The following is a 12,036-nucleotide window of genomic DNA, read 5'->3' on the forward strand; positions in this document are numbered from 1 at the left end:
CACGATTAAATAGAAGCGTAGCAACACAATACCCTTCAACCAAAGAGGAGACAAGAATTTTTTTTGGAATTATTAGAAGACCCTTGCCCAAGCAACTACTACTAGTTCGGGTAGGGTGGGCCTCCTCCGACAAAAGGCCTTGTCTTACAGCCCAAATCAGGGGGGAAGGAATAATAATAGAAAGACATTCCCATTGGTATGAGTTGGAGGAGGTCCATACAAGTTCCCCGCTGTTAGGAGCGGGAATTGAACGTGAAATCTTTCAGCCCACAGTTCAAATTACCAAACTGGGCATCGGGTTCATTGACAGAGGAATTAATTTATCAAGGAAAACCACAACACATAAACTAATCTGTTTCTGTGACCTTTTAATATAAGCACCATAAAAACTATGTAAAAAAGAGGCCAGTTCCTATAAATTTCTGTGATATAAGAGAAATTACAGCTAAATGGACCAAGCCTTCTATGATTGCAATGGCCATGCTATTATGAAACACAGAAAAGGGCAATAAGAAACTAAATCAAAGTTAAATAATAAACCTAATTTTTCCCTTCAGCAATTAATTGCAAGAATCATATTACATTCAAAACTCCCCAGCCTTATTCAGTTCTAATTCCCCTCCCCACTAAAGGCCAATGGCTCACCAACAATTCTGATTCATTTTAGGCATCATCGGAAGCATCAATTTGCTTGGAACTGATCCAAAGAAAAGGAAGGAGCTTAGATAAAATAAAACGCTTCTATTTCCACGGTGGCTGCTGCTGCTGCTGGTGTTTGTAGTTAAACGGATAGGGTTCCCATCCACTATCTGGTTCCTTCCTTTTCCCACCAATCCCCGAGCTTGAAGAGGGTTGTAAGTTGGTCCACAAATGCTCCTCCATAGACCTACCTTGACCAGGAATGACAAGCTGTCTCAAACTCCCCAAGTCTCTATTCCCTCCCTCCATGAACCCGGAGTTCAGATCAAAATTTGGGCGAGACGGGCCGACGCTATTTAGACCTTGCTGTACACTACCAATGCTCATGATGAAAGGTGACTGTGGATAGGAAGGCGGAACAGCTGGTGCAGAAGCCACAATCTGAGGCACAACGTTGGCTCCTCGAGAATCCACCATATAAGGGATTGAGCCAGCAGGTCCATACATGGACGAGGAGAAAGACATGGTGGGCCCTGTTGTCAGTCCATTGTACCCAAAAACAGGAGAACGAGCATAAGGCATTGTGGGACCCATCCCCAAAACACCCCCGGTTCTTGTCATGCTAGCATCCATTGCAGGCTCCACAGACTTGCCATTTGGCAAGGATGGAGTTTGAGAAAGAAAATCTTTTCTATTGACTTCCACTCTGGTGCCCATGATAGAAATAACAGGAGCATCTGGTTTCCGTCCTCCATATGCATTTGCAAATTGGGAAGGCCTAATAGGCCCGTGATCCAACGCATCATTCTGAATATATGGTCTGTCATTCAAATCAATGTTCCTTAAAGAAGGCTGCATCGATGATGATGACGAGGCAGGAGATGGGCTGCGATGGCTATTCCTGTTGTGAAAGAGTTGTTCTCCCATCCTCGAATCCAATGTTGGTGGATCACCATCATCACCGATACAGTTCAAATCCAACTTCAACCTCCCTGATCTCATAGGGCTCACTTCAACTGAAGATTCACCGGAAGGAAGGCCAGATGACACAGGAATTTGTTTTCCCAACTCATCTCCACCCTCAGCGACATTCAAATCAATGTCAAGGTAATGGTGCCTCTGCTTTGAACTATCACGGGTTCCCCCAATGGAAAGAGTCTTATCACCATCAGGAATTCTACGAGGAGATGCAGGGCGGAAGGCACTAGTAGCAGCACATCCTTTCCATCCAAGACTCCCCTCAAACTGCAAAGGGGCTACAGGCAATCCAGGAGCTGCTGCTGGCCTTGAAGCAGAAACAAATGAGATGGGAGTTAAGAGGTTGATTGGACAATCCATTTCGTCAGAGCAGACTTCTTGATTTAGATCAAAATCACAAGGGCCTTTCTCTATGTTAACCTCTGGTTCTTGAGCCGCTTCAGTCACCTGAGAGGACTCCATATCATGTGTGCTATTTTCTGGTTCATTGTCCAGATTATCGGAATTAATTGAGCCTCCCTCCCCCTCGGGATTTGTCTCAGCAGAATGACTTTGTCCAGTTGGCACCTCCTCCTGTGGTACATCCGTAGGTTGGTCCTGCTTTCCATTTATAGAGTCTGGGCTACCTGGCTGCCCGATTCCACCCTCCAAGATTTTCTCTGAAGATGAACTGCAAAATGGTTCTCTACAATCCACCATTTCTCTCTCTACTTCTTGAGCAACTTGCCGAGCAACTTCTAGTGCATCAACCATGCCATACTCGTTTTCAATATCGGACCTTCTTTTGTCAATTGCATCAGGATTTTTGGTATGCATTGCTGATTTAGGAAAATCAGAAGCTTTCATAAAATCATCACCTTCATCACTTGTATGCTCCGTATCTTCGTCAGCTTCTCCAATGTCTTCCATCGTGGAAAAAGTAGTGTCTAAATCCTCTGGTTTTCCCGATATCCCATTGGCAGACAACAAAGCATTAGAACAACATTCATCATCTTGACCAGTAGTCATGAGTGCATTTGCACTGCAACGATTTATTACTCTCATATCATCTAACCTGCTCTTAAAATCGGATGCAGGCTTCTCATTGGCATCAACACTATTCTGCAAAGCAGGTTCCCTCACAATCTTCTTCTCACTTCCAGCTTCATCACCAGTACAAGCAGCTCCAGATTCCAATGCACCCGAGGCAGAAGAGATCTCTGTCATACCCAACTTGTCTGAGGAAGTGCCGGCTTCATGTACCTGCTTTTCACTTTTAGATGACTCATTCAACCTGACAACATCTGAAAGTACTTCATCACTGTCTTGCTTTGTAACTGTAACACTACAAGTCCCAGTAGAAGTGGTTCCTTCTGCAGCATGTACGGGGGATTCTTCTTTTGTAGAAGGATTTTCTTGCAAAGGGTTTGACAAAAGAGAGGAGGCCAAAGGGTCCGGAGGTCCATCTTTGGTGTCCTCAGGGCCTGATACTGTGTGAGAGCCAGCCTGATCATGATGATTTGGAATCTGTACATCTTCAATCTTTTCTGGCTGAAGATCATCTGATCTACTCGTAGGTGACACTTCATCTCTGGCATGTTCTAACACATGATTCTCTTCATTAGCACTACCTCTGGAAATAGGATTATCTAAAGCAGATTGCCCACAATCCTCTTCAGCAAGCCTTCTATTCACATCATCAACATCCTGGTGAATTGAATCACAATCCTTACCGTGCTGCCAGCTATCAAACAACATTCTTGCTCTGTCCTGAACCTTAGAGCTATTGTGGCCGAGAAGATTCTTGACAGTAATCAAAATCCCCGAAGATATTGACCTCTCATTGTCTATATGCAACTTTTCAAGTGCTCGTAGCAGTGCGGTGATTGATTCTTCTACACAACTGTCACTTGTGTCCTTACCAAATTTTTGAGCATCCTTCAACCATCTATCAATAAACCAAAGTCCATCTAACTGAATAAAAAGATCAAGACAATCTTTATTCTCTGTGGCAGCAATGGTGCTTGCAACAGCAGCCCACTGCCTGGTTGCATCGCCAACATTCTTCACCACACAATCTTTCTCCTTCTGCATTACATTGAGCAGCTCCTCAACTCGAGATGGGACTGTAAGCCCATCTTTCATCTCGGTCAACGTAAAGAAATCCTCGAGCGTCATACTGCTTCAAATACCAAGTTTCCAATCATCAAAGAAATCCTTGTGACATCCTGATGCTTTTTCTCCCATTGGGTCAGAACAATGTCCACAGAATGACCTGCAGATCAAAAAAATTACAAAAGGGGTAAACATACAGTTCTTGTACTGTAAGCACAATTGCCATATAAGCATAACCCTTCCAACTACAATGATAAGTCATCCAAAAACTTTTAATATGGATCACCCAGGGGGTGGAACAAGAAACCTAAACTGGACTTTGAACAAGAAGTTGGACCAAGCAAGTTCTGGTAGTATACTATTATGTTCACAATTTCACGTCTTCTCACAAATTGCAAATCACCACATGGTCCAACTTGCATGATAAGCATTTGTGGAATTAATCAGAAACCAATAATAGAATGCACAAATAGTATAGTAAAACGTAAACAGCTACATATAAAGCCTTGGCTATGATCAGTAAATTATGGAGCACCAAGTCTATCTAAAAAGAAAAAGAAACAACCAACCAGAACCAACAAAATTTGACAAAATTGATTTCTCAATAGATTATTATCCTCACAATGGAGTTTAACTTGGCAACTGGCCCAAAAATGATTTCCAGATATGAAAAGATTGATTCATTTCGTCATGCCGAGAAGTGGAAAAATCAACCTAAATTCCCTCCAGATGGATAGAGCAAGAGAATTTTGAAGGAACATAAGAAAATAATTCCTAGTGTAAGTTCAAAAAAAATCTGTTTTCCACAGTATTATGTAAGTTTAGAAAAGTTCAAAATCAATACATTATTCCAAATCAATATTTAATTAAAAAAAACTTGGTAAAAGCAATCAAGGTCACAAAAAAAAAAATTGATAAGAAATTCAATCTCATTGAAGGGGGGGTGCAGCCCGAGTTCACAAGAAGTAAGGTCACACATAAAAAATCAGAACGCTTATATGGAAAGCAACTTAGAAATCACAACCAGGTAAACTCTCATCCTCAACTTAATTAAACCAGGAATCAAGATGAAGTATTACAGGCATGTACCAGACACAATATAAAATACAGAACACATTTCGGCAACAGAATAAAAACTACATGATGCAACATATACAAAGATAGTACTAAATATAGTAAAGTACAAAATAACGGATGACAAGAACTGGGTTATCTTTGTCCACACAGTTCAAAAGTGCATAAACCAAAGATAAGGTCAAGTTCTTATTAACAAAAGCAACACACAGGGTTTTAAAATATCAAACCAAGACAACTAAATTTGTAAATCTAGTCACAATCATAAATTAGCTACAGGGCACAAAGGCAAGATAGTTTTAGCATTGGAATGAAGTCCTTTCTGAATGTGAATTTTCAGTCATAACTGGACAAACGACGATGTGAAAAAGCTTAACACCAATAAACATACAAGGACATTCACCTACTAAATTCCTTTAAAAAAATTAATTAAAACATTTACAAAAAAGTGTAGAGAGTAATGAAGCAAAAACACAAATAAACACTAATGATATGTTAATTAGTTAAGCCAAGACAAAGCTAGTTTTCTCCAGCTAAAGGACTACATCATCTGGGACAAATGTTTACAGGACAAGAAGAACCATTGTGGCATAATTAATTTGCCAAATCAGTAAGTAGAACGTTGAACATAATAGCTACCAGAACCCAACTGGCGAATAATACATAAGAAGACTACATGCTATATATGGGAGAAAAATAAACTAACAAAAGAAAATTCTACACAAGACGGACAATCCCAAACTTGACAAATTAACAACCTTCGGAAGAACATCATAAAATGGTTGAAAACAAAAGGGGGGAAAAAGACAATAAAACAAATTTCTTATATTTTATAACAAGAACATGACCACTAAAACATATATCAATCGCAATGATCCTCCTAAAAGCACTTGCAGTATATATGAGAACTTGTGGTTGTCAGCACTAGTTGAATTCCACATTTAACTACAAAACGGCTTTTATTCTCTATAACCACCACTCTCTTCCCCCAAACATAATAAAACTGTCCTCTCACTTGAAGCATTGCTACCTTTGGACATTGTCAAATTACAAAAAAATTGTGGTTGGGCTAATGTCATGAGCAATAAATAAGAGCCGTCAATGTAAAATATAATATTATATGAAGATCAGTTGTCCATTGTCTTTCTGGGAGGTCTTGGAAGAAGTGAAATACAAGGGATTGAAAATGCTTATCCTTAGCTATCTTTTCAGGCTTTTGTAGGATTAGTTAATTGGATCTTTCCCTGTACTTAGCTTACATCTTATCTTCCTTCTTTAATTAGAAACAAGAAATTATAACCCGAATGAAGAAAAATAAAAGGAATTTTCAAATGAAAATGATTTACAGGCCTATGAAGTAATTATATAAATGAAGAAAAAAAAATTGTTATGGACTTTTTCCAACTACATTTTTTAAGTCAAAAAGACAAACCAAGAAAATCACACTGACAAGTAAAACCAAAACTATCTATAGTAATAAAGAACTTGTGGTCATAACATCAACAGAAAGTGGAAGAGCATATATGTGAAACAAAATATGATATTTCAATGAAAATAACTGTGATGAACATAACGTGACAATTTTTTTTCTCACTTTCATCTGTCAGTGATTGGTGAAGACAACAATCCTTTGTTGTGTGTCAATAGTTATGAAGTATGTTAACATGGAAGCACTAGGTATTTGTACCCTCGTTAGGTAATAACCTGAACAATGGATACACATTTCCCTTTTAGAAAAATAAAACAATACCGGTTGTAATAATACTTGTCAAATTAACTACTTATGATCCCGAAAAGAAAAAAAAAGAATCAAGGCTCATGCAGACCTATCATTTACACACAGTTTTTCACTGTTCCAAATAATATTGGTCAAAGTTCATCACATTGTTAGTTAGGGAAACCAAAAAACGAAGTAGAAAAAGAAAAGGCCATATCTTTTAACAGAATTCTAATAATCATATAATTCAATGCCTGTTGTGGATTTACAATGTCAACAAAATCGAACCTCAACTGCAAACTAAACAGTAATTCAATCCTGAAGGGCCACAGCGGCACGAAATCAAAATCCCTAAAGCAAACCATATTTGAACAGAACGATTAATAAAACTTAAGTCTTACTAAAACAAAACCATAATTCTATACCAAACAGCTCGAAACCATACCCAAAAAAAGTTTCACCTTCTCTACCGTAATAGATAGAACCAAGATAAGGCAAAAAAAAAAAAAAAAATACCATTAGCATAGGGTATCAAACCCTAGAATTCAAAAATAGAAGAAAAACGAGCACGATGAAACCCTGGATTATGCCTTTCCGGCTAAGTAGTGGTGTGCGCGTATATAAATTCGAGCACATATAAAAATTATTTTAATTAATGCTCTGAAACAGGTGATTAATGACGCTAATAATTGGAAATTAATAAATAACATAAAATTAGAATGCAAAACAGCAATTAATTACAATCATGGCAGGTAAAACTCCTTACCTTCGTCAGTGAATTCAAAACCCTAGCTCCGACTCAGTCTTGACACGGAGAAGCAACCTCAATTCCCTATCTCTCTCTCTCTCTCTCTCGCGGACTTTCTCTCTCTTACGGTGCTTTCTCTCTCTCTCTCTCTCTCTCTCTCTCTCTCTCTCCCCACAAAACCCTCGCTGTTCTCTGTGAAGCTATTTTTTCCGAACCAGAGGAAGAGAGCAAAACGTTTCTAACCTTCTTCCTCGAATTTTTTTTGTTTTTTTGTTTTCAATTAGTTTTTATTCTGTTTAATTTTTTGAGTCGGTTTTAGTTCGCTATTGGTGAGCTACACGTGAGAAGCGTGCGCTCGAGCCGTGGCTCGGGGGGCCGGCTTGACCGGTGAACCGATAGCGTCGGTTTCTACGGAATGTAAAGAAGGGACATGAGGGTCACAGAGGGTGTGCCCAAAGGGGTTACAGAAACTGTCAATTCCGGTACTTCCTTTTTGTGGGGCTTTTTGTAATCAGGTTTTCGGAGAAAAGGAAAGGGGCTTATCGTTGTCCCTGTCACTTGTGCCCATGTCAGTCACGTGCGGTCACACGTGCGTATTCTTAAAAAACTGGAGGCTCTCTTATTTAAAATTAAAAATTAAAAAAACAACGCTTCATTTTTTTATTGATAAAACAAAAATCTTTACAAAACACTTAAAATTGTTCTCACATTTATGTTACACCATAATACTTTTCCAAAAAAAAAAAAAAAAATACATCTTTGTTAACAAACATAGTCGATGTTCTTCAACATTTGTTTCAAGTTCATAAACGTGTTTAACAAATATATAGAATAAAAAACATTTGTTTTGAGTTTATCGTTGAGGAACCCACCCCATTTTCATTTTTCTAATCTCCCACTTCTTCTTCCTTTCGAATTAGGAGTGGTAAAGATCTTTCTCTACAACCCTTTCCTTATCCAATTAAAAAAATAAATTTTGTGAAGATTTATTTTTATTTTTTGGTATCATAGGTCAATGAAGTTTATCTGCATGAAGATTTTACACATTATCATAAGGTAGCATATATTCGATGAGAAAAGGGAAAAATAGCATATCTCACCTTTATTATCTTCGATTATTTCAATCTATTGCTAGACTCATATGCTAAAACAGTAAAAAGATGTAGTTCCTACATGAATCTGAGCTTACAAATGCACCTAACTTGACTTTCTTCCTTTCAATGTTGGACCATATATATATAGATAGATAGAGAGAGAGAGAGAGATGGAATTATTGATTACTCTTTTCCTTTGAGGATAATTAATGATTTTTTTTTGTTAATTTTATTAAACAGTAAAAAGATGTAGTTCCTACATGAATCTGAGCTTACAAATGCACCTAACTTGACTTTCTTTCTTTCAATGTTGGACCACATATATATAGATATATATAGAGAGAGAGATGGAATTATTGATTACTCTTTTGCTTTGAGGATAATTAATGAATTTTTTTTTTTGTTAATTTTATTCTATTTTGCATGGTCACTTTCAACTAGCAACTTCTGCCAAAAACAAATAGCCACAATTAAAAATTCAACGAAATTATTGGCAGGAAAAGCTTTATGATGCTTAAGTTAACAAAAGAAAATGGTATGTTGATGATTGTATCCCCTCTTCTCATGTGGAGCGTTTACTAACAAAGTATGACCTTAAGGCCTTAACATGACCTTAGTTAGGTCATGTTATTTATATATGGCCTATAAATTTGTATAATCGATATTTATGTGGGAAGGGTTAGATGAATTGAATTATTGTGAGATTGTGGATAACAAGAAACACCTTACGGATAGAATAGCACAAAAGAGAGTTTGTTAAATAAGAAATTACGAGATTGTGCATCTTGAATTGTAACAACCAAATTCACTTTAATACACACTATAAATCCCATATTAAACTCTTCCAACACCTAGAAAACGTTTAGATTTTCTTTATTATTGCACCTTAAACAGCTAAGCTTAATCGATTGAGAAGCTCCCGAGCCTTCTACCAAAGGTTTTTGTATGGGGACCGTGATGCATTAGCTTGGTCGAGTGAGCTCAAATTTTTTGTCAACCGTGATTAGTTTTCACTGACTGGTACCCAAATCTCATTGCCCTCTTGCATGTATCACATTATGAGTGCGCGCGTGGGGCGACCCAAATCATGAAATCACCATGATTATTTGTAGACACAAATTATCCATTGTGGACTTGATTCCATAAGACATCTTCTTTCATTTGCCAACAAAATATCCAAAGATTTTTAAGATCATTTTCTCAACGATTTAAAGATTTTTGGCAAGCATTACTAAGAGCCTGTTTGTGATTGCGTTTGAGAAATAGAGCTTTTAAGTCAAAAAGAGCTTTTGGGCAAAAGCTTCATTTTTAAGCTTTTGCCAAAAGTACGTTTTGACAATTTTTAGGTTTTTTTTTACATTTAAAAGCATTTTTAAGCTCATCAAACGCAATCTCAAATAAACCTTAAAATAACAATAACAACAATGTAAACTCGATAAGAAACAAAAATAAAGTGTATTTGATGTGCCATTTAAGTTGAAAAACAGTATTGGGAGATAATATGCCATGATTAGGGACTGTAGAAGCCTCATGATTTTAATATACCTTGGACTAAAATAATCAAGTGGATGAATTGCAACAAATGACAACAGAAACAAATGACAACAGAAGACAGGCGGGCACCCCACTGTTTGGTCCATTTCTTTTGTTTATCCAAGACAATAAAATAAAATAAAAACTTTATACCCCACAAATCCTGCAAGCCTGTAAGGTTCATTGATATAGTAAGCAGGGGAGGCACGTGCAAGACATGCCTGATTTCCAGTGTATGATAATAATAGAGATAACTCTCGTTATGAGTTTTTCCATTAAATAAAGTTATGTGTCAATATATATACATATATATGAGTTTTTCCATTAAATAAAGTTACTCTTTTACATACACAATTATGTGTTTTTGTCTCCAATAAGGCATATATATCTCTAACAATAGCAGGTAGTATGTCTCCTTTGTAACTCAAAAAAAAAAAAAAAAAAAACTATCTGCTCTGTCGTGCAAGATAGATGTGTCCACTGGAATTGCAAAATTTTAAGACAAGACGCAAAAACTACTCACCAGACCGACTAGATGGGTAATTAGGCAAGGGAAAAAAAATTGTCATTTTCGGGTGCTAAAGAAAATACCGTGTGGGAACGCTTGCGAAAAGACGAAAACACATGTGAGAAAAGCTTTATTCCTTACCAAACCAACTGGGTCAGCAAATTAATAAAAGGGCAAAATAGTCATTTTGTGAGGAAATTTTGTTTTTTTTTTTCTTCATAAAATAAAATAGATGTCTTCTTAATGGGAATTAAGAAGAGGCCTATAATAGTAGTGTTAAGAACGTCACGAACGTGTATAAATAGCACACAATGTGTACAGCCTGTAATATGTGTGCATTTTTGTTAGATTAAAATATCATTGGTTATTTTAGGAGAAATGCGTTGAGCGACGCCCAAGATGTGATGGGGTGGGGTGGGCTGGGCTGGGCTTTAAAGGTTTCCAAAACATTATTTGAAATGATTAGGAAAATGAGCTCCCAATGTTCTGAAAAGACCCTCAGAAAGTTAAATCATAAGAGGGTGAGAAAAAGAGATAAGAACAAAAGGTTTGAACTAATCGGTTGGGATTGAGACGTTGAAAGCAGTCATAATCCCTTTCATTAGTCCCAAGTCTTAACCATCCCGGTGGGCTTAGAATATAATGTAATGTTTTATATAAAGCATTTGGATGGCGACCTCACTCAATTTTTGAGGTTGCCCAGGGACCACAGGGTCCCCCCATAGGACCAGCACACGTGGCATAAATTTCACATGCATTGAATCAACTGGGTTGAAAATTTCCCAGCCTCTCCATTTTCTCATTGTCAAATAATAACTTGTTCAACTTTCACTAAAACCATGTCTTATCTTTTTTCTTTTGCCATTTTTTTCAAGGGGTTAGGGGGGCTACAAAGATGGCCACAGTAAGTCAAAAGTAGTAAACTCATCGTTATCTGTCATAACAATTGGGATCTCTTACCATTCCTGCCAAAAATGCAAGGGATTGTAGGGGAATGTAAGAGGCCCTTGATGGGCTCCTATATGTCCAATAGGAGTTTTTCCTACTTGAGCAACTTATTGAAAGCCTATGATAACCTCCAGCCCAACTGCAGGGTGAGGCATCTTCTTGCATCACCCCCAAACTTACAAAAAAAAAAGCAACTACCAGCAAAAGCCTAAAGTGCAGCGTGAAGGCCTAATTTACATGCAAAGCCTACAACTTCTTAAGCTCTATAGATTATACCGAACAAAAAAGAACCCATATGCAGAGAATAACAGCCTACATCAAAGCCCACAGGGAATACAAGTCTAGAAGACAATGTCAATCGGATTCGAATCCCTTGAAATTCTTAAAAGAATTCTAGTTTCTAAAATTTTAAATTTAAGCCATCCATTTTTATCTAAGAGTCATTATCCTGTCACGTGTCTCACTACTAATAAAATAATAAAAAATCATCATTATTTTATTAGTAGTGGGACACGTGACAAATTTTTTATTATTTTATTAGTAGTAAGACACGTAACATGATAATGACTCTTGAATAAAAATGAATGGTCTAAATCTAAAATTCCTTTAAGAATTCCAAGGATCCGGATCCCTGTATTATAAGGGATGGATAGGGATAAAGGTATCTTCCAAGTAATAGACCTATAGCTTGGAATCACATGCA

The 12,036-nt window shown here is 37.3% G+C and overlaps 1 protein-coding gene across 1 annotated transcript; it reads right to left on the reverse strand.

The window, feature by feature from the left end:
* Positions 1-343: 343 nt before the first annotated feature.
* LOC132189387 (uncharacterized) lies at positions 344-7,516 on the reverse strand. The gene is made up of 2 exons (XM_059604119.1): positions 7,269-7,516; positions 344-3,871 (listed from the first exon to the last, which is right to left on the reverse strand). The coding sequence occupies exon 2, from the start codon at positions 3,772-3,774 to the stop codon at positions 742-744; it is 3,033 nt and encodes a 1,010-aa protein (XP_059460102.1). The 5' UTR covers positions 3,775-3,871; positions 7,269-7,516; the 3' UTR covers positions 344-741.
* Positions 7,517-12,036: the final 4,520 nt, after the last annotated feature.

This window comes from Corylus avellana, chromosome ca8, assembly GCF_901000735.1.
Source record: "Corylus avellana chromosome ca8, CavTom2PMs-1.0".
NCBI lineage: Eukaryota > Viridiplantae > Streptophyta > Magnoliopsida > Fagales > Betulaceae > Corylus > Corylus avellana.

Bases quoted from the DNA above. Each gene is read 5' to 3' on its own strand.
- LOC132189387 (XM_059604119.1), bottom strand. From the start codon at position 3,774: ATGACGCTCGAGGATTTCTTTACGTTGACCGAGATGAAAGATGGGCTT.